At 46.1% G+C, this 21474-nt stretch overlaps 1 protein-coding gene across 10 annotated transcripts in view; it reads right to left on the bottom strand.

Moving 5' to 3' along the window:
* Positions 1-21474, bottom strand: part of ccdc88ab (coiled-coil and HOOK domain protein 88ab) — a 49719-nt gene that overhangs the window by 22322 nt on the left and 5923 nt on the right. For all 10 annotated transcript variants that reach the window (XR_013467958.1, XR_013467960.1, XR_013467959.1 and 7 more), the window contains exons 3-8: positions 17757-17865; positions 6534-6603; positions 2627-2685; positions 2446-2529; positions 2154-2294; positions 1206-1378 (exon numbers count right to left, since the gene is read on the bottom strand). Coding sequence is in view for 4 of the 10 variants with exons in the window: in XM_078104760.1 (XP_077960886.1) it covers positions 1206-1378; positions 2154-2294; positions 2446-2529; positions 2627-2685; positions 6534-6603; positions 17757-17865 (636 nt within the window). In the remaining 6 variants the exon portion in view is untranslated. The remainder of the gene's footprint in view (positions 1-1205; positions 1379-2153; positions 2295-2445; positions 2530-2626; positions 2686-6533; positions 6604-17756; positions 17866-21474) is intronic.

The following is a 21474-nucleotide window of genomic DNA, read 5'->3' as shown; positions in this document are numbered from 1 at the left end:
GTAGTTACCCTCTTTTCTCTTGTGCGGCCCATCGCAACCACAAGTAATCAACACTGTGGCAACCAGAAAACAAAAACAACTCATTGGCTTTTGGTCTGTACTGAAGAATCAACTTGATGTAAGAGGTGTCTACGGTGATGAATGTCTGACGAGCTTCCTTCTTTGAGTCTGAACTCGTTGCTTAAAAGGTCAGTGTTCACGTGACCTGCAATCCAATGAGAGTTACAACCAATTGTCAAAGAACCATAAGGTTAAAGAGACAATGGCATGTGTGTGTGTGTGTGCGGGCTGACTACAAAGGAGATGGAAAACATTTGGATCGCCGGGGAGATAAAAATGATCAAGATAACGCGTTTCAATACGCTTTCTACTTGCTACTGTGATAAACGTTCTCCTACACTGGAAAACAAGATCCGCCAAAGGATTAAGATGATTCTCTTTAAGTAGAAGCAACACATTATCTGACACGCCGGTCAGTGAAATCTAACCCGTGATTAGTTTACCTTGAAAACAAAGCAGGGTAGACTGAAGCACACAATAGTTCTGCAAAGACTTCAGCAACAAATCAGAGATGTCATTTAACATTTAAATACATCCCTTTGTCGAAATGTGCTCTCCTTCTTTTAACTGGTCTGTGTTGACCATTAAGCCTTAGTCTGGCAAGGGATTATAGCACTTTAAAAAGGAAGCTCTATTATTCATACGCAGAATTTAAAAGGCTTCAATAAGGTCTGTGTGTGTGTGTGTGTGTGCGCGCGCGCAGTATGACGGCACAAAGCCTGGTCTTATTGTGAGTAATGTGAGATGTAGGAAGGAAATGGATTGCTGGTGTCATTACTCATCCTCTCATCATTGTCAGTGTTTCATGTTTAAGGCCCGGATGAAGACATTAAAACAAACCAATAAAAAGAGAATACACTCATAGCATTCCCGTCAGGAATGTGATGAACAATCCCACTGCTTAAATTACAGCCGTTGCGTGATTTAAAACGTGTTGGAATTTCCTGATGTGTCATTGTTGTTAAATTAAACAGTATAACCAATCAGCTGGTATAACCAGACCGGAGCTGGGAGAAGGGAAATAGTATTTTAAACTATGTTGTAAATAGGAGTTTGTCTTTGGTTTAACTATGATGGTTTGCCCTTTTTTTCATACGCTTGTATATATTTCGTTCTGTATCTAGCTGATAAGGACGGGGACTCACAGTTCCTGTCGAAGGCGTCGGATCTTGGCCTTGGCATCGGCCAACTCCACGGAGAGGTGCTGGCGGCTTTCGGTCCTCCTCATACTGGGGGAGTCTCCGGGAGACTGGGTGGAACAGGGAGCCAGTGGGGACAGCTGCACACAGTCTCTCTCCTGAGTCAACTCCACTATCGTCTGCACGGAAGGAACAGACGGGAAGAGGCTGTTAACACAAGTCAGCTATGACCTCTCAAAACTACAACATACTGCAAAAAGACATTTTGAATCGGTGTTTCAGGATAATTTCCCGCAGCGGTGGCAGCTGGAGGTATGATTCAACACATGGACTACATGCAGAGAGGAGAGTCGATCCCCGGATTCACCCGAAGCACCCCCACTGCCCAAACACGACATAGGCAATGGGGCAAAGAGTGCACTCAAAGCCCCACACACAGCCACGTTTTGATCTATTGCCCCAGAAAGGAAATGGGATTTTAATTGAGAGCGGCTGGACTACAGAGTGATAATCTGGAGGCTATTAGAGTCCCTGACACACACACACACACACAGACACACAGACAGATCATCTGCACCCTATGGGTTGGAAACTCATTTTATGAGTAAAATAAGTAAAAAGTGCACACACACATACACACACACGCACGCACGCACAGTAAACAGTTTCAACCCTTACTTCCTGAGGTTGCTCTTTTCTCTTTTGTGGTAACATAAAAAAGGGAAAAAGTTTCCACATAACCCGACTAGAAATAGATCATCGTTTTCATCCCTGTTCAAAGAACTGTAACAAACATCAACCAAAAAATCCACCGCACAACCTCCCCCACCGAGGAAGAGAATATAAAAACACAGAAACCTTCTCCCTACTCGTTCATGCCTTCCCCATTGTTTACTGCTGGTGGGCTTATGCTGCTTTATTGATGAAAGGAATTACGACCCGGCGTGTTATCACCTCCAGCTGCGTGTCCCTGTCGTCCACCAGGCGCTTGAGGTGGAAAGCCAGGTTTCTGGAGAGGCTGTCCAGGTCCTCGGCAGGCATTTCCCCACTTTCCAGCCACTGCAGGTCCACTACGTTCTCCTGATTATGAGTCACCTGAAAACCCCAAACAACACATCATCAATAACTGCGAGACTTAGTTGCATTCATGAATGAACTATTCCACCTTTAGCACAGCGTACTTTAGATGAGTAGTAAACAAGTAGCTAAGTCACGTATAGTCCTGTTTTCTATGGCAGAGAAGTACCTCTTGGATGTGGGATGCTATGGCAGCTTTGGAGTCAAAGTCCAGAGTCTGGATGCCCTCAATGTATTCCTCCTTCTTCTCGCACTGTACACAGAGGTGGGAATGGGGCGAGGGGAGAAAGGCATGATTACTGTACCAGAGGTCGATCAAAGTGGTTCGGTGGAGGAAACTGTGCTCTTACCTGGACCGCGCATCCGAGTAGCAGCAGCAATAGTTTTTTCATCTCCTCCAGACCTTGCTCTGAAAAAGAAAAAGAAAAACGTCAGTCTCGTCTCACAGACATTCAGACATTCTGTTCAATCAGCTGTGCGGTTTAATAAGGAGCAGGCTAACAGAGGTTCGTTACTATATCTTGTTCACAGAGGTTTTAATCATGGCGTAGACTTCGACCGGTGCGTGTCAAATAAACAAATATACATATAAAAAGTGATCTGGCCGTTAATGGAGGCATGTTCACATTTGTAAATGCCTTTCGTTAAAGGACCCTTCTCTGGTAACAGAACCACAATGTAGATGACTGACAGGATGAACTTCCCCGTACTCTTCCACGTGTCAGGACATATTGTCAGCAAGGGCTGAAACCAACAAACAGCTGCCAGCACGCTCAACAGGCCTGAGCTCATCTCAGGGATTTGCTCCTGAACAACAGTGAACCAGGTGGTGTCTGAGTGTGTTACACTGACTAAGTGCTGTGGTGTATATATTGCAAGCTGCGAGTGTGTTGATACCAGGACTGTGTTTCCCCTTCATGAAGGTGTGTGTGTGTGTGTGTGTGTGTGTGTGTGTGTGTGTGTGTGTGCGTGTGATAAGCCAGCTCATCATGTGGCCCAGGGGGCAGTGAGTGCGGACACGGTCGGGCTCTAATAACAATAAATCCAGATTAGTGACAGCGTGTTTTGTGTGGTCTGTTTGCCGCTCAGGTTAATGGGCCAATCAGCAGCTTATTGGCAGACATACAGGAGGAACATTTTTTTTTATCTCTGACATCTCAATTTGTGGGACTTTCCAAATGATTTTAAATGAAAATCAAATCAGATGAACAAAAACGTTGTGCTTTTGGCCCAATCCGTGATGTCACAGCAGTCTACTTTGCATCCCAGCTGTAAGCTTTGCAGCGGCCTTTTTACCAGATCAAACACACACACACACACACACACACACACACACACACACACACCTGCCAGACGTTGGGGGGGTGTCACTCAACATCTATCTCGGTCATGTTTTGTGTGTACAACAGAGTGAAACACTATAAACGGCTGAGTCTAAAACTAGTATTCCCATTTCTAAAATAGGATTATGTTCCATTCCTCTCTGACAGACTGTTTTTAAAACCCACCTTTAAAAGAACAAGGTGTTTGTAGTGGTTACCAAAATCCAGATTTTTTCAAGCATCCCTGCAACTTAATTATGTCAACTCCTGATAAAGCCACAACTAACTTGATTAAACACTGCAACAGCAGAAGACTGATTGTCTTATGCAGTCAACAGGATGTCACCGATTTATGCTTCGTCAGTCCTAGAAAACTCGTAATCCGCTCCTGCACTCGCAATATGAGAAGAAATGTTCAGCAAATTTGGGGCTAAAAGGGAGGACGGTAGATAAAACTTAATTCTGGAAGCCGCGGGGGGCTTAACGGCGCACTATTAGAGCTGCAGGAACCGGTTCTGGTCGGGGAGGGGTTTAGTGAGGAAACGTAAGATAAGGACCCTCGTAGGATACATCATTTATACAGCTAGACGGGGGGCAGGAGAGGGAGACATGGTGAGATGAAAGGAAAAGACACAAAAGATGAACACATGGGAGGGATGTTAGAAATAGAGAAAGAGAGAGACTGTGAATAAAGAGAGCGTTGGAAGAAAATAGAGAGGGTTGAAAATAGAAAGGAGAAATCTCCTTTTAGCAGCGAGGAGGCGCTGCCATCGCTCTGCTACGCTCCTCTTTTCCCCCTCCCTATTACACACTGGCTTCATCCATCCATTTATTCTCTGCGACACGCATCCACCCTTCCTTCCTTCCCTCCTTCCACAATTGTTACAAATCAATCAGGCGCCTCCCGAGTGTTTGCGTTCACTCGTCCGGGCTTCCTTCTTCCCTTCCTCTCCTTCCTCCCCGCTTTATCCTCCGAGCAGGAGACAAGAGGTCAGAAGGACGCTGACTAACCCTGCTTCCTGCCACGCCATTGTTAATCCGTGTGTGAGGATGTGAGTAAATAAGAGCCGTCTCCTCCTCCGACGTGATGGACCCGAGGACTTGCGTGCCGGGTGCCGAAACTGGTACAAGCCATCTGATATTGCTTTGACGGCATGCCAGAGTACGTTGAGGGATGGATTTGGATGGACCTTGTTCTCAGATTATTTTCAGGGCCATATGTGTTTCAGAAGACAAAATGGAGTATCTAGTTGTACGACCGGCGACGTCTGAAAATAACCGACCCGGCTTCAGGTCATACAAAATATAAATAATTAAATACAAAAATGCATAAATGCGTAGAGGAAACATTGGCATTTTTTTGGTTTCAACTTTACTTTCAAAGCCAACCGAGCTCTTACATCTCAGTCGAACACACAAAAACCCAAGTCAGTCTCTTCGGCCCAGATGTGAGAGCTGCTGTTTTTGCTGGATACATTATTCTTTGCTCACATCTACAGCCGGTCGACCTACTGAGTCTACAGTCTACAGGCCTCTTTCCTGTTGCTGCTATGGTTAAAAAGGGGTCCGACCAATGGGAGGCGCTTTCAGCTGGAACCACGTTTTCATCCATGCACATGCTGGGCCATAATAATGCTTCATGTAGAGGCGAGAGGATGCGATGCTTTCCACTAAATTCAACATAAACTCAACTAAACAAAGAAGCCCCTTGTGTGTGTGTAAGCGTATTCTCTAAACAACATCCATGCACAAGGGAGTGTGTATCTTAGCATCTCACTGTGTGTGCAGACTAAGGTAATTCACAGCCAGGGGGTTCCACAGTGCATTCCCACTGTTCAGTTTAGAACACGCCCCCACCCATCTAAACAAGTGCGTGGACACATACACCCTGCGCAGAGGCGGCCCCTGCCCCCCCCCCCCCCCCCCTAACGAGAGCATAATAAAAGCCACATGGCCAACGACTTTCAGCTGGCAGAGAGTCAGACCGGTCGGACCGACTGACTGATTATCTGACGAGATGGAGGGGAAAAGGGCAAAACAAGCCCCCCCGAGGAATGCAGTCTAATTCTCTCTGTCTGCTCCGGTCCACTTGCCCCGGAGCTGCCCCGCACTATCGTCTGCATTGGATCAACTCTAGTGTTCACACTTCACCCCCCCTTTGGGTAAAAGGCTGCAAGATCAGTGTACAGTAGATCTAGCAGTCAATATTATTTGGGAAATTCTGTTCATTAATTAAAGAATCGCGACCGGTTACACAATGAGGCCGGACTTGCTTATGACGCACATCCACGTGTGTGTGTGTGTGTGTGTGTGTGTGCGTGCGTGTGTGTGTACTGCGGCCTCTTATTGTTTGTTTGTTTACCCTGCGTGCGCGTCGGGGCGTATGACATTGAAAAGTGCGACTGTGACCACAGAACAGCCACGAACCCCCAACATTTAAAAGCAATGGCGGTGGTGAAAGTGTAACAATCTCATCCCGCGGGCTTCCTCGGGGTCACGCTGGGGTATCAGGTGGCAGTCTGGGCAGCAGAGGTTAAGCTGCTCGAAATGTTTCCATGAAACACAAGCACTTGACGCTGCGCTAATGTTGCATTGAAGCCGCTCAGACGTATCCGATGTCTGTGCTCGGCAGGCGCAAGCTTTCGCTGTAATCATTAACACTTGAACGAACGTAACACTTTCAGGTAAGAAAAGTACACAGCAACATTTTTAAGACCTAGTCATTTGCCCTTCTTTTGTTTTTGACTAGCTGCAATGTCTCCTTGTAAGCAACGCATTTATCGAATCATTTTGACAATAAAAGCAGCAGAGTTCACGGTCTTCTTTGAAGACCCCTTTTCAGAATTGTGAGTTATAAATAAGCGTCAAACAGGCCGCTCATTAATCGAGTGAATGGAAAAATCCTCATGATATTGTGAAGCACGCCGGCACTCACCAGACAAAGGGTTGCGTCCGAGTACGAGAACGTTCGGTAAAGGCATCATCACCAGCTGCTGGAGGGTCTCCTGTTACACAAAGAAATAAAGAAAAAAGTAGAAATCACTATATAGGCTTAAGAATTACAGACATGAAGATGGAGGTTCAATTTGCATGTCCATAACCTGGTTTAAATAACCATCGAATTATTGACAGTCATGTGCTGGATGAAAGCAAAGAGCAGAAGTTACAACACTAGAACAACGATCTGCAGGGCTTCGCAAAGCTGCAGGTACTCGACCATAAAATCATCTCCCATCAAAAGACCGTGACAGTGAGTGGTAAGCCTGGGGTTTACCTTTAAACATCGGTACCAGTCCCTTATAACGGGGTAATGTCTCATGTCCAGCGGTGTGTGTGTGTGTTTGCATGAGATGCACATGACAGTGGTATTTATGCGGGTTAAATTGCTGCTGTGGGTTTTGCTGCAGGGCCCCGTCCGCTCACATGTCAATCATGTAAACCACATTGAAAGTTTGAGCAGCGGTATACAGCATTCAAGCAGACACATTTATCGATGTGCACACACACACACACACACACACACACACACACACACACACACAATAATTATTGAATAATCTGTCTCCTATAGGATGCAAAGTGTGGTCATTCAAAACAACCACAACTGCAGTTGCATAATGAAATGGCCGATGGAGGCGATCGCTCATCAACCGCATTGGCTAAATATTTTTTGCAGTCCCGACCTTTGGAGCAGTCCAAACAAAGTCCAAACCGCAGTTGTGCCGAAAAGAAAGGCTTAAAGGGCACCACACTTTAGTATGTCACGTCTGTCTCTCTGCCATCAGGTGGACAGAACTCATTAAAGCCGACAGTTCGCCTATTCTACGCATGTTGCTGCTGACGTCTCCACAAAGAGGCTTAGGTAACAAAGCCCCCCCCTCGCCACCCCGCCATAACCATCTGCTCTATACACATATATTAGCTCATCATTCAAGGTTCGTTCGGGGGTTTCGATTGGTACTGCGATTACTTTGAGGTTGATTGAAGGCAGAAACCAACTACGATGACAGAGCTAATTCATTTAGCTGTATACCTAAAATATCCTCTACACAGATGTACCAACTAAAAACCCCATTCTACAAGCAGAAATGTTCAAGGAAGTCACGCCTTCTGGAGCTGCTCTTGGCCGAGATGTAGCAGCTAACCGTAAATTAAAAAGTAGTAGTTTACATGATTACTAAACCCACATAAACAACATTACCAAATGTGTATGGATCAGCAAGTAAGACCTGTACAAGCAGTACAGGAGGTGGTTTTAATAACTTGTTTTAACTGTTCCTCTTTTCTTCAATACAAATGTGTTTGTTCATAATGTGCTTATTGTTTGTTGGACCTAAATGCGTCATTGCTTCCCCATGGCGAGGCCAGCGTGCTCAACACACAACTTCAGATTTCTCCTTATTGGGGCTTGCAGTACGTTGCTCACACTCATAGCTAGCAGCAGAAATAAAAGGGAACTATCGTATTGTTTACGTGTTGCCCCCCCTGTGAGATCCATGAAATGTGTGTGGTGAATCACATGTAGTCATATCAACATTTTCATCTTAGCGAATAGATGATATCTCGTTAAAAAGAAGTCTTCTTTGACTGGAAGGGAAGGTCGGGGGGTTGAGCGGCACTCATTGCCAGTCACAGTTATTAAATTGGGATTTTCTCTGTCACGGTGACATTAGCTGACCCCGTTTGACCTGTGGTTCGCCCCTGGGGAGTGGGTCACGACAAAAACATGATCAAAAACACAAAAAAGGCCAGCAGAACATAAATGAGGGAATTATCTGACCAAACCAAATGTTTCATAAAGTCATAGACATTAACAAATACTGTTGTGCCAAACAACACTTAAAATAATTCATCAAATCTGACATCATGTGGTGACCCCAACACGAATGATGAGTCACTCTGTATCGGGCAGTTCCAGTCAGAAAGGACCGACGTCTCCTCCCGTCTGACGGCCGACACAAGCGTCAGACAGAATCACCGGCGCGGCTCAGAGAGCCGCAGTTGATGCCTCACAGAATGGCATGTGCTGAGCCTGAAAGCCAGTCTGCCACGTGGCGCTCATGACAGCCGCTTTGGGCAGAATCAGCAAGCTATAAAAGGAAAAAAACGGCAGAGAAACCACAAGTCTGCATCATCTAAAAGAAACGATGGTGCCTGGAGTCCAGCTCGAGTCTGAAGTTGCGATTTAAATCCTTTTCAAAAGAGAAAGAGTTGGCGGATTGAACATCCTAATGCACATTGCTAATTAGACTTTATAGCATTGTCGAAAATGATGACTCACCACGGTGAAGAGAACCCCAACTGATCACACACACACACACACACACACTTCAACCACCTGTCCCACTGCTGACCACTGCGCCCCATCAAACACATGCTCACACCTGCCCCCCGCCAAGGCGGCATGTGTTCGCTGTGCAGGCCCAACACGTCAGACCATGCTTGCTTTAGCTCTTCTCATATACACCCCCCCCCCCTCCCCTTCATACATATTCCCAAGGTTAAGAAAGGATTTGCCTTTTACCGAACACAAATGATATTAAGGGCTTCAGAGCAGGTATGAGAGTGTGCAGAGGAATGAGCTGTGCAGGATCATGTGTTTATTTCAGCATCACACCACTGGGTGCCCGGGCCAGGTAACGTGCAACAAAGAGCCGCAAAATGTCTCTATCTTGTGCCTTATGGAGGGCGATATTACATCAGCAGTTACCAACTGTAAGGCTCCGACTGCGGCAGCTAAAGACATCAGGATATAGCTGTTGCTTTGGATTTGTAGAAAACCTATTTTTTTTCTCGAACCACGTTGATTTAATACATAGATGCGCGCACTACTAATACAACACCGGTTTGCCAGTCAAATAGTGCGTGTTCAAAAAGGGATGTCATTTGAAAGATGTGGGTTAGAACGTGCTTTGAGGATTAGCTGCCTGCTAACAAAGCTAAACTACAGTCCACTAATATGCCTCTTGGATTAGCTGGCGAAGGCTTAGCTCTCATACATAAATCATGATGCAACTGCAGGGGGGAGACCAGCCAGCACACTGATCATGTCACAATGATGTGCTGCAAACGCCGACAGGCAAGCAAGCAAGCAAGTACACACACACACACACACACACACACACACACACACACACACACACACACACACACACACACACACACACACACACACACACACACACACACACACACACACACACACACACACACACACACACACACACACACACACACACGCCCTTCAAATGGGCTCGACTGCAGCTGTGGCAGCAGAAACGTCCTCGGCTCGGTCACTATGTCGCTCTCCATCTTCCCCCTCTAACCAAATCCAATTCACACATGGGGACAGAGGAACGAGTCAGTGATTTGTATTTGCAAAAAAGAAAAGACATTATTCACACAGTGAGTGAGTGAGTGAATGATGATGGAGGATAAAAGAGAAATGGAGTGAGAGACTGAGAGGAACGGGGAGATGCAGCTTTGATTCCAACACTTCTCACTCCAGGCACGCAAGGCTGAGCTGCCTCCTCTTCTCACCATCCACCTCCCCTCCCCTCCCCTCGCTCCCCCATCCCCCTATTCAAACACTATATTGCTGTATTATTGATTCCAGCAGGACTCACAGCCCCTCAACACCAGCTCCTCTCCCATCCCACAGAGACAGACTGATAAAGGGGAGCTCGGAGAACACAATGGGTTTTTCTCCTCATTCAGTAGATGTTGCATTGTGCACGTGCCTTTATGTTCATGTGATCAGCCTGATACGGTCTTCAAATTAGCTCTGCAGGTCTGTTACATGTAGACTTTCAGAAAGATATTGATCGGTCTCCTCCCCCCCAGGGATGTTTTGATGTTCCCTCAGGGAAGGAAATCCCTGACATCCACACTTCAACGTACAAAAGATGTACTAAAGAATATATATCAGATTCTTAAAGAGCAAAATGAGGCCGACATATAAAACTTAAATAATTTGGATGTCTGCATCCTGCTCTATTGTCTTGAGCTAGATGTGGGCTGAATGTTGGTGTGCCGACATTTGAGGTGACATTCTGCTGAACCATCAGTTTGACAAAAATACACACAAACAGCTGCAAACGCAACACTTGGCAAGAGTTGCTCAGATTAATAGTTCATGTGCTCTTGCGGACGGAAGGTGTGTAAGTTCATGGTGGAGTCAGTGGGAAAGGTTACAAGGCTGCTGCATTTCTGTCACTCAGGAGCCCCGTCTGCGAGACCAGCCCTCCCCAATAAACACACACCTCGCCGGTACTCCTTCACATCCATCCACCCAAGCACAAGCGCCGCTGTGTTTTAACAGGAAACTAATTGTGCAGCCGCTGTGCGTGTGTGTGCAAATGATGCCTGAACCCGGAAAGCCTGAATCACACCCATTCTGCAGACATGGTGTGTTGCCATAGAAACGAGGAGGTTTATTCTCCCCATGCTAGGGAGTCTGACTCTCCCTCTCTCTGAACTGCAGACTTCCCTCTGCTGAAAAACTGCAGAGATTATGAACTTGAAAAGGTTATTACAACCAACAATAGGAACAAGTGTTCTTCCGCTTTGCCTCGTATCTCACACGCACAACTATGAAAGCCTCATGAAGTGATCGCTGCAAGGAGAGCTTGTCCTGCTGTTCAGCACCATAATGGACCCCACAAAAGGGGCTTTGCGCACTGCGGCTCAGTATTTCTCCAGTAATTCCACAACGGTTCAAACAACAAAGCTAGACAATTTGGGATTTCTCTAAATTGTAATATTTCATTTATTGGGAAAGTAGATATTGTTTTAATTACCTGCTGGAAACACTAACATGCGAAACTCTTTTACTTGGAAGGTAAAAAGACAAACAAGCTCTTAACAAAGAATGCATAATGACAAAGTCAGAAAGACTGAAAGTTATTCCATTAATCACACAGTTCCTCGTTAAGTGCAAATTTGAGAAATAAAGAGGTAAAATGAAGCTGATGTGCTTGTTTTACTGCCAGTTAATTAGCTGTGACCTGACAACCGTTGGCTCAGCAGTAAACTCCAGTGAGCAGGAGAGCGGTCGGGTTCTACTGCCGGCCAGATGGACGGATCCCCTCTTCCACGAAGAGGAGGAGCAGCAGGAGCAGCAGGAGGAGGAGGAGAGAACGAGCCATTAGCACCCGGCTTCCTTTTGTTCTCTGCCGTTATCTGTCAGGCAGAGTGCCTTTCGCCCCTGAGGCACAACGAGTGGACGGGTTCATCCTGCTGCTCGACTCAATAAAGGTGGAGGCAGGTGGGCTGTGAAGGCCCCACTCAACACCACCACAGGCGTCTGCTTCGCACTGGAAGTTCAACATGTGTCAATGCCATACAATTTAAGTACACGTAATGATGGTCCCTCGATGAGGATTGTTTCATCAACTCTGTTGGACATTGTTTTTTGCAACGGCTATTTAAAGTGTCAGAATACAGAAGTTTAAGTTATTCTCCCTTTAATCCGCTTGATTTATTGTTATGTACAGAACACGCTCTAGTTCACTGATGGAAAGGAAGAACCCGGCTTCCCCTTCATACAGAAACCCTGCAAGTGCCTAAAAATAACCCGCTCTCAGCACGTGGGAACCTAGCGGACATCATAGCTGCTGCACATGCACAGCGTGTTATTTTGGTGAGCGGTTTGGTTGCCGGTGGAGGCTGTGATTATGTGACGTGAGTGGTGAGTGGTTCTGGGGGTAAACGGGTACGCCGCTCGACATGAAGGCCTTGAGAGCGCAAAAAACGGCGGGGACGACGGCGGAAAAATGTGTCCCGGAATAAGTGAGAGCTTGTCTACAGTGAGCGGCGAGCAACACAGCCGAAGGCAGTAACAGACATTTGATTACAAGAAGCCTTGTTTTAAAACCAGAAAAGTGGGTGCGTTGCCAGGTCGTCTACTGGCAAAAACGTTTTGTAGACATTGGCAACATATTCGAACTCGTAAAAATAATGACAGCAAACAGCAGAACAATCGTCCCAGGCTCCTCAGCTGTGTCTGATTTAGCCGTCTCAGCGGCAACCGATTCCTGTTGGCTTCTTTTTGAACTTACTGCTGAGCTGTCCAGCATGAATGAATGAATTGCATCCATGTTGGTTATGTAAAAGCAGAGGAATATTTGATTTTAATGTAATGTTTTAATGTTTAATATAATTTAAAAGTCAAATGAAGCAAAAGGCTAACCTTCACTAAAATGTTGCTGCCTTTAACTTACCTATAACCCCTAAACGTACTCCATTAAGAAACATTAGCGAGGCCGTGTCATTGTTCAAAAACCTAGCTAGCTAGCTGCTACGCTATCGTCAGCAGGACATTGAGACCAGCTAGCATGTGAGTGTGCATGACAACACATGTTTAGCCTGCAGCTAGTAGCATGTGCCCCAATAAACTGATTTGCCCGTGATTGATGCCGCAAGGAGCCCGGAACACAAGACGTCAACGGGGGATTCCAGGCTATGAACATATATTAAAAAATACTAGCGTGTGTTTGTTTAGACTGAGTTCTACTTGAAGGCAACACAAATAACTGCTGGCTGGAGGGTAAAGCTGGAATAATAAGATGGAAAACAACATTTACACCTTTTTAGATCAAGTGAAAACACAGCCATAAAGATTGTTGCAGCAGATTTTGTGTGTGTGTGTGTCTGTTTGTGTGTGCACATGAACGAGGTTAAGAGAGTGTACTTTGTGCGTCTGTGTTACACTGCGGCCCGGCCACAGAGCTTCTTTGTGAGGCTTTGTGAAGAAGGGGAAAAAAACCCAAACCAGACAACAGTTCAGAACCATTCATTCTTCTTCATTCTAATGCTTAACTGACTTTATATGTTCTCAACTCGGCCAACTAATAAAAGAGATTAAGACGGCCACACAACCTCTCCTTGATAATCTATTTTCGGAGCTGTGCCAAAGAACCTCGCAAAGCTTTGGGGCCGGACCCGGTCAGCATGAATGCCGCCCTCTGTCCCCCTTTAAAAACAGTCCCAACAGAGGTCCCGCCTGAAGGCCACGCCACACCCAGAACCAGAGCCGCGGCCCGCAGAGGACACAACCGCGCTCTGTTCCGAAAGCAGCGGCTTTAGCTCTTTTTCAGGATGGGAGCAGGAAAAGATGCACAATAGATGGACATAACTAAATCAAGAATAAATAACATCCAAGGGAGCTTTCATATCATTTTTGTAAAACTAAAAAAGGTTAAAGTACACACACTGGAAGCAAAGTTTGGCAATCTGATTAATTTGACGCTAAGGATTTGAGTTCAGCTGGTTGAAGCTCTGTATTAGGAATGCAAATCATAAGGTTTGTATATATATATATGTATATATATATATACATATATATATATAAAGAAAATTAAACCTTGGCTTGATCTGCAATAGTTAATACTCCACTGGAGAAACAGAAGTGCATATATACCCTCACAGACAGGAAATATGCTACAACTATCATCATGACCACTAATGTGCAGCATTAAAAATACACTGTGCCTTCAAACACACACACACACACACACACACACACACACACACACACACACACACACACACACACACACACACACACACACGCTTACAGCTGTTCAGGCTTAATCTGCTCACCAGATACTGAAATCAAAGTCTGAAGCCTGTCTAGACGTTGGCCTCCTCCTACACAATCTACTGCAGCAGAACCATGACAGAGACTTTGATCGAGCTCTTCCCGAGAGAGCTGTGAAATGAGAAATGGCACTATTGGAATTCCTGTTCTTAGTTCAAACATAGTCGATGTTCATGGGACGACACACACACACACACACACACACACACACACACACACACACACACACGCTGCTGGGATTACATCTCGTACTGAAGTCAAGGGGGCAGGGAGGAGGCGTGAAGGTAAGGGATGGGCGGGGGAGGAAAGGGACAAAGGGAAGTCCCAGAAAACGTCCTCAACAGTGTAGCTCCGACGGTTCAAGGAGGTTAATGAATTAGTCATCTCTTGACACCAGAAGAGCCTGGGGGAGGGAAGGAAGAGGGGGAGACATTATTGAATTGGGAGCCCTGGCTGACCTGCCAGACACTAAATGAAATATAGAGCTTTTATAAAAGAGATGTCTATGAACGCCACTTCCCCGCTGGCTTCCAGTTAGACGGTGTCGACTATATGTGAGTGAATTCAGCCCCCGCTACGTTTAGGTCCCATTAGGCTCCGTGAATAAAATGTAAACAACACATCGACCATTTGCTCTGTTGACATACGGCGATATCCTCATCTAGAGCGGTTTCAGACCCATCCTGGGAAAAACTAATTAAAAAGGATCTCAAGTCACAGGAAGCAACCGACCATACAAGGCTTCCGCTCGCGCCACGTCCTCCTCCGAAGTGCTGAGATGGACGATAAATCGAGAACCTGCTAGGTACATTAGCCGATAGGACCTGAATGGTTCAGTCTGCGTCCACGAACGGCAGGAAAAGAATATATCAAAAGAGCATTCCCCTCCTCATGGGAACCGGCTCCTCTCGATTCTGAAGCAGTAAGATCTTTACGGATACTTGAGCATTTCCATCTTGTGTAACCAAAAATGTCAGAGTCTGCTTCATACTCCTCCCAGGTCTGTCCATTCAGTGAACAGGCCGTCCTCGTCTCTCACACTTGGTTCCTTCCTCAGTGTTAGTTGCATCTTCTGAGCGTCACCCATCTGAGTGAGTCTCTCTACTCCGAGTAGGTTCACCCTGACCACCCACTCGACACTTTTAGTTGATTAGCTGCAGCAATGATCGCGGCAGTAAAATAAGAACAACTCGTCTCGTTTCACTGCTCGTGGAACCAAGCGAGAGGGAGATGAAAGGGAGCCGCATGAAAGAAAATTCCAGGAGAAAACCGTCGAGAGGGTCTCCTGGCTTGTTATGTCACACAAGCTGAACTATTCAGCACCGACATCCCTGTGTAAACAAGCAACTAATTCCTTTTCTAAGAAGCACATTTTGATGCGGTCTGGCTTTCGTCACGCTGACGGTACAAACATCAACCCTGTGGGTCGTTAAAGATCCCTGAAAGGCCGTAAAGGGGGCAGAAGACGTCTGTGTGGGGAGCATTTAGCCGGTCGGTGGTCTACGTGAGTCCCCAGACACAAGTGGCTGAACAATAGTCTGACCAGGAGGTCAACAAAGCCACAATGAGTGAAGATTATCCAAACGCCGCGGAGGAACGCGCTCTGCCCCGTTACCTTCAATTTAATAAATGATCATTCGTCGCATTTACGTCGATGTATTTGGTACTTTTTGAGTGATCAACAGATATCCAGCTTCAAAAGGGAATAAAAACATTAAACTAAAAAGAAAGATTTTGCACTGTTTTTTCACATTTCGATTTAAATTTTTAGAAATGTTTTCCGTTTGACAGACAAGATGGGCGCTATTGTAGTAAAATGCTGGATTCAGGATGAAAAACAAAGGCACGCCGCTAACTGGGTCGCAAAGACGCTCCTGGTTTCCTTCTTTAACGCTTCTCGTTCTTCTTCATGCACCGGCTCTGCTGGTCACTACTTATCGACACAGACGGATAATAACACAACGGCCCAGCGGGGCTTTTGTAGGCTTACAACAACAAAGTCCACACAATGGGCTGATTGTTTAAATCAGATGGCGAGTGATTAACAGGGTGTTTAGGACCACGGAGAATTAGATCTAACAAAGCAATTATCCACCAGTAAGACTCTTCACTTGACTTCTGGGGCTCAATTGAAGTTAACTTCAGACCAAAAATGTAAACTCAAGTCATTTAAATAAAATGAATCTGGTTACATTCAGCAGCATTTGCTACTAAATAATACTAATTATGTGTTAAGTAAGTCCTCACAGCCCCTGAGGATACGGGTCTGAGATTTGGGAAATCCCTGTGACTGGTTGGACTCAAACATCTCTAAACTCACTGTCCCAACGGCATTCTGGGTCGCGCTCGATTCCTGCTCATCACAAACACAGTGGACACGCACGCGGCTGCAGAAGGTTTCCGAAATCCCATCTCTGGATCGTTTCAATTCGCTAAACTCACAGGTTTCACCATCAGATTTACTAACAGTTAAGAACCGAAATGTGCACAATGCACAGAAAACTAGCATCATGTGCTATGAAGCCTAGACAGGCTTTGGGTTTAGTCATTACCCAGGATTCTTAGGGCTCAGTTGGACGTTTCAGGATCCCATGTCAGTCAGAATTCATACATTAAATCTAGATTTGTTTTTATATGTGAACAGTCTCAGTCATAGAGATTGAAATGGATTCTATCCAACATTACATCAACTATTTGGCATCTAGCCTCCGATAAGAGTGGACTCAAAGACGGACCATGTGGTTAAAAGACCAGGACGTGTGTGTCTACAGACATTTCCCTTCTTCTGTGTGGGGCTCGCTCTGTTATGTCGTTATCAAGGGGCTCATCTTTCCTTCATCTCGAACTCCTCCTCACATCCTGCTCCTCTTCTTTAAAGAAGAGGAGCAGGAAGAAGTCTAAATCATGCCCTTTTGGTAAATGTTCAGATTAACCGCGGTGGACGGAGTTAACCGGCTGTGCTGAGCGGTGAACACAGGAGGAAGATGAGACAAGACTTCTCTGTGTTCCCATCTCTCTGAATAAAGCTTCTACGTCATTAAGGCGATGCTGTGGGACGTCTTTTCTCTGAGACAAAATGAAGCGGATCCATCCGGTCATCGTCAGAGTGGGAATTCGCTGCATCATTGTTTGAAAATAAAAAAACGCAAAAAAAACGGATGTATCACAGTGCGCAGGAGAGGCTGTTCAGTGGCTTCATGCGGTTCACATTCCTGAGGTCTCTGTGTATTTACTGGGTCGTCTCTGGCATCTGGATGACGGGAAAAGGTGTGTGTGGGGGGGGGGTCACAACACCACATCACACACAGTCACATGTGCAAATATATATCTCCGTTTGTATTGTGCGGCCACATTTAATTGTGTGCATGTGAGTCAAGACAGTGTTGTCAGAGTGCATTTTTGTTTTTACTGTAACCGCTTGAAAGCAGAACACCAGCGTTCAAGCACAAGTGAAACTGTAACGGCTCCACTCTGGGGTCGGCCTCAGACCGGATCACGCAACCTTCATCTCAACGTGACTCCTGTTAAAGCAGAAGGACGAGCGGAGGGCAATCCTACCTGGTAGTAGCCTTTAACCTGCCTGATGAGAATAGAGAGGTTCTGGATGCGCAGTGTCGGGTCATTGTTCACCTTCTTGTTGGTCCTCTGCACAGTGGCCTTAGGATTTCTGTAAGAGAATGTTAAACAGATGTTTAAACTCAGTTTGTAGCAAAGATTAAAGACGAACAGAAACAATTTGAATTGAGTGCTTCGTTGCATGCGTGTGTTTGGCTGAAATCCTTATCGGCACAGAGACATTAGACCCTTGTCCGACTAGGCTGAGTAGCCAACGTTAAAGAAAGCACAGACGCATTCAAAGACCGGCTGTGCTCGCATGTGTCTGCCGCCCCTTAAAGCCGGAGGCTCCAACGTTTCAGACGGTGTTGTTTCCGGTTTTCCATCAGCAAGTTAAAGGGAGCAGGTATTTCTCTAATTCTGCAGGATTCTTGCAGGATACAGAGCCCGTGTCGTTATCTAACGGCGTGCTGCTCAAGGGACATTTAAAAAAGGAGCATGCACGACACCTAAGGTTATCGCGGGTGTCAACATGTTTTAGTGAGCCTCATAAACATTCCACAAACGCACCTCGCCGGCTGCTGTCGTCCAACAATCTACACTACGGCCTGCATGTTTGTGGAAATAAACGTTAAAATACCACACCATTAAACCGGTGGAGCTAATTGATGCAGAGAGGTGGGTTTCCATGGTCAGTGCTGGTCAGCAATCCATGCAGTTATCATTTACTTTGAAAAGCAGCCTGTCAGGGATTTTTAACTGCTTACATCTGAATAATGAATAATATAGTTCAAAGGTAGGTGAAATGGCAGTTTTTGCATGCTTGCAAGTTAAACGTTACACAGACCAATACTATGCCAGCCGGTGCTCTCAATGTGATAACTACTGAGCCCCTGAGGGAAATTCCTGTTTCAAGTGGCAGAGACACTTTGAAAGACACCTCATACTTACATACATACTGTGCATGCTTCAAATACGTGTGTGAGGCACAAGCATCCTGCTTAATTCAAAGCCAAATGCGATCCATCACCACGGAGCACTTAACAGTGCAGTGTGTGTACAGTTTCAGGGGAATAAATGCTACCGACTCATCAAGATGTCCAAAGCATGCTTTGACTACCGTGCAACAAGCCCAAGAGGAAACCGTAGTAAAATCTCACCCGCCTCCATAAAAAAAAGAAAAAAACAACCCTTCAGTTAATTCATAATGCATTTGCCTTGGGATTGTCTGCGAAAACAACACTTCTGGTATACTTGATTCTTGTGTAGCCTTCCACCACCAGTACTAAAGAGTGGCTCTCCTTCTCATGACATGTGATATCAAAGCATGGATCCCGTGACCCATATATGAGTGTCAACATGCTCCAAGCAGGGGGGAGGAGAGCCCTGGCTGCTTGTGGATGTATGCATGCATGCAGTGTGTAGCACATGAGTAGTCATGCATATGTGTGCCGGTCTGCATCTGCGCTCCATCTAACACGACTGTGCGGCCCAAAATAGCTTCATCCTCAAAAAAACATTAAGACGGAATATAAATCAGGATTCTTTTTTTTTTTTTTCCTTCTGTCTCGTTCTGTTTGAGAGAAGAGGTCAAAAGGTGAAGAATTCGTCATCTTCCTCAAGGCCGCTCAGCTCGGTGAAAGCTCGCAGTCACGGGGGACGTCTTCACAAACACTTTACCAGGCTGCTTCTCTGCTTATATGGAGACTGATGAAACAGATTTCATATCAAACCACAAAATCCTGTGTTATGATCACAAATATAAATATCCTAAAAGGCCTCATTAATCATTAAAAAAAGAAAAATGTAAATGTTGATGACAAAAAGACCATTTGAAAGCGTAGCAGTGTGGCAGTGTTAATTACTCTTTTCATCAGCCTTCGCACACACCCACACACACACACTAATCAGAAGGACACAGGGCTCTTTCTAATACTGGGCTAGATGAACAGTCATGTGACCTCCCCACCCCCCCCCCTCCCTCGCTTCCACAGACACTCAGCCCCTTTTTCGAGGTCCGTAGTAGGGGGTCTATTTAACCCGTTAATTAAAAAGCATAGGAGGTTGTAATCCTGTCAGGGCGAGGAGGGTGATGTGGGGAATGAGGTGTGTGTGTGTGTGTCACAGAGATAAATAGATTGAAAAAAAAAAAAAAAAAAGGGAGAAAAAAAAAACCCATAGAAAGAGTTGCCCGGTCGTACATTCCTTCACCCCCAGTCCACAGAACCGTGACTAACACACAAAGTACGTCCCTCGTTCGTCGGGCTCTGGTGCCGCACACTGAGAGCACGTGCCAGGCCGCCCCCCCCCCCTCCCTCTGGATCAGCAAGCGCATTAACAAGGGGACTTGTACGGTACCGGAGGTCAAATGTCGTCCTTATTGCCTCCCTCCCAGCTCCTGGAGCACACCTGAGGCTTTAAATGGACAAATGCATTAGGCGGGCAGAAAGCCAACTGACCGGCCAGCGAGGCAGAGGACCCGCGAGCCGGGCAGCCAGACGGCCGCTCCATGGGCCCGTCCGGCGGTACCGTCGATGGGCGCCGAGACCTAATGCGAAGCCCAGGGCCACAGAGCTTTCTGCGCTCTTCTCCCGGCTCAGATTGGCTGGGTTGGTTAGAGAGTAGTGTTAACCTATATATGACAGGCTGCATTACTGTCAGCATGGGCAGCCAGGCACACACACACACACACACACACACACACACACACACGCACACACAATGTGGCTAAATGCACACCCACAAAAAAAAGAAGAATGTGGGCTTCATTTGGCCACGTGTTGGGGATAGAGCTTATGAGCTGCACTGTACAAACATAGCAGGGACACGCAGCCACACACACACACACACACACACACAACAGCAACAGAAAGAGGAAGCTGTGGGGTAGGCGGTTATTAGCAGCCATGCTAATGTTAGCGGTTCAGCTCAGGGTAATTCTGTGGATCCGTTTCTGCAAACATCCACATATGAAAATGTAAATTTGTCTGAGAGCAACATGGGCGGTCACCCACTCTGGACAAACTGGGACATGAAATATCCAAATGACAACATTTTAACCAGTGTGCCCAAACACCGCACAGAACCGACAGTTCGCTCAATTATCCAGATCAAAATCATAGCAAGATGACAACTCCAATAATTGGAATGCAGCCCTAATCTAGTTCAAATGTAAATCTTGTTACCGGACTATATTAGAGCACTGGCTGCCCTTATTATACACCCGCCTATAACGCAGAGTCACCCTGATGTTGCATCCCTGCATCCCATCCAGTCATCCCTCACTGTGCCCCTCGTGAGAACAGCAGCGTGTGAACAAATAAAAAACCCAGTGAGGATCTGACCATTGGTATGCGCCCCCCCCCCCCCCCCCCCTACACTTCCTTGTTCTGGCTTTTCATGAACTGGTTTCTCTCCTGTCTTTGTGTTTCCAGAGGGCCTCTTCCCATTCCTCGGCCGTGCCGTTGTCTCCAGAGGGACCGAAAGCCAAACGCGCTGCTGCCCAACTGCATAAAAGATCTGATGCTTTTCTTCGTGCTGGACTACGAGCACCTACGACTATAAAACACTGACATGTGTGAAAATGTCTCAAACGATCCACTTAATGGATGACTCACTAAACCAAACAATTCCCGGACGGTGATAACAAGGTCACGCGACACTCACCTCTCCGATGTACGGACTTCCTTTTTTCTTTCTTTACAGAAGTGCTGTACTTGGT

Source organism: Gasterosteus aculeatus, chromosome 6, assembly GCF_964276395.1.
Source record: "Gasterosteus aculeatus chromosome 6, fGasAcu3.hap1.1, whole genome shotgun sequence".
NCBI lineage: Eukaryota > Metazoa > Chordata > Actinopteri > Perciformes > Gasterosteidae > Gasterosteus > Gasterosteus aculeatus.
This window is presented reverse-complemented; position numbering and strand designations above follow the sequence as displayed.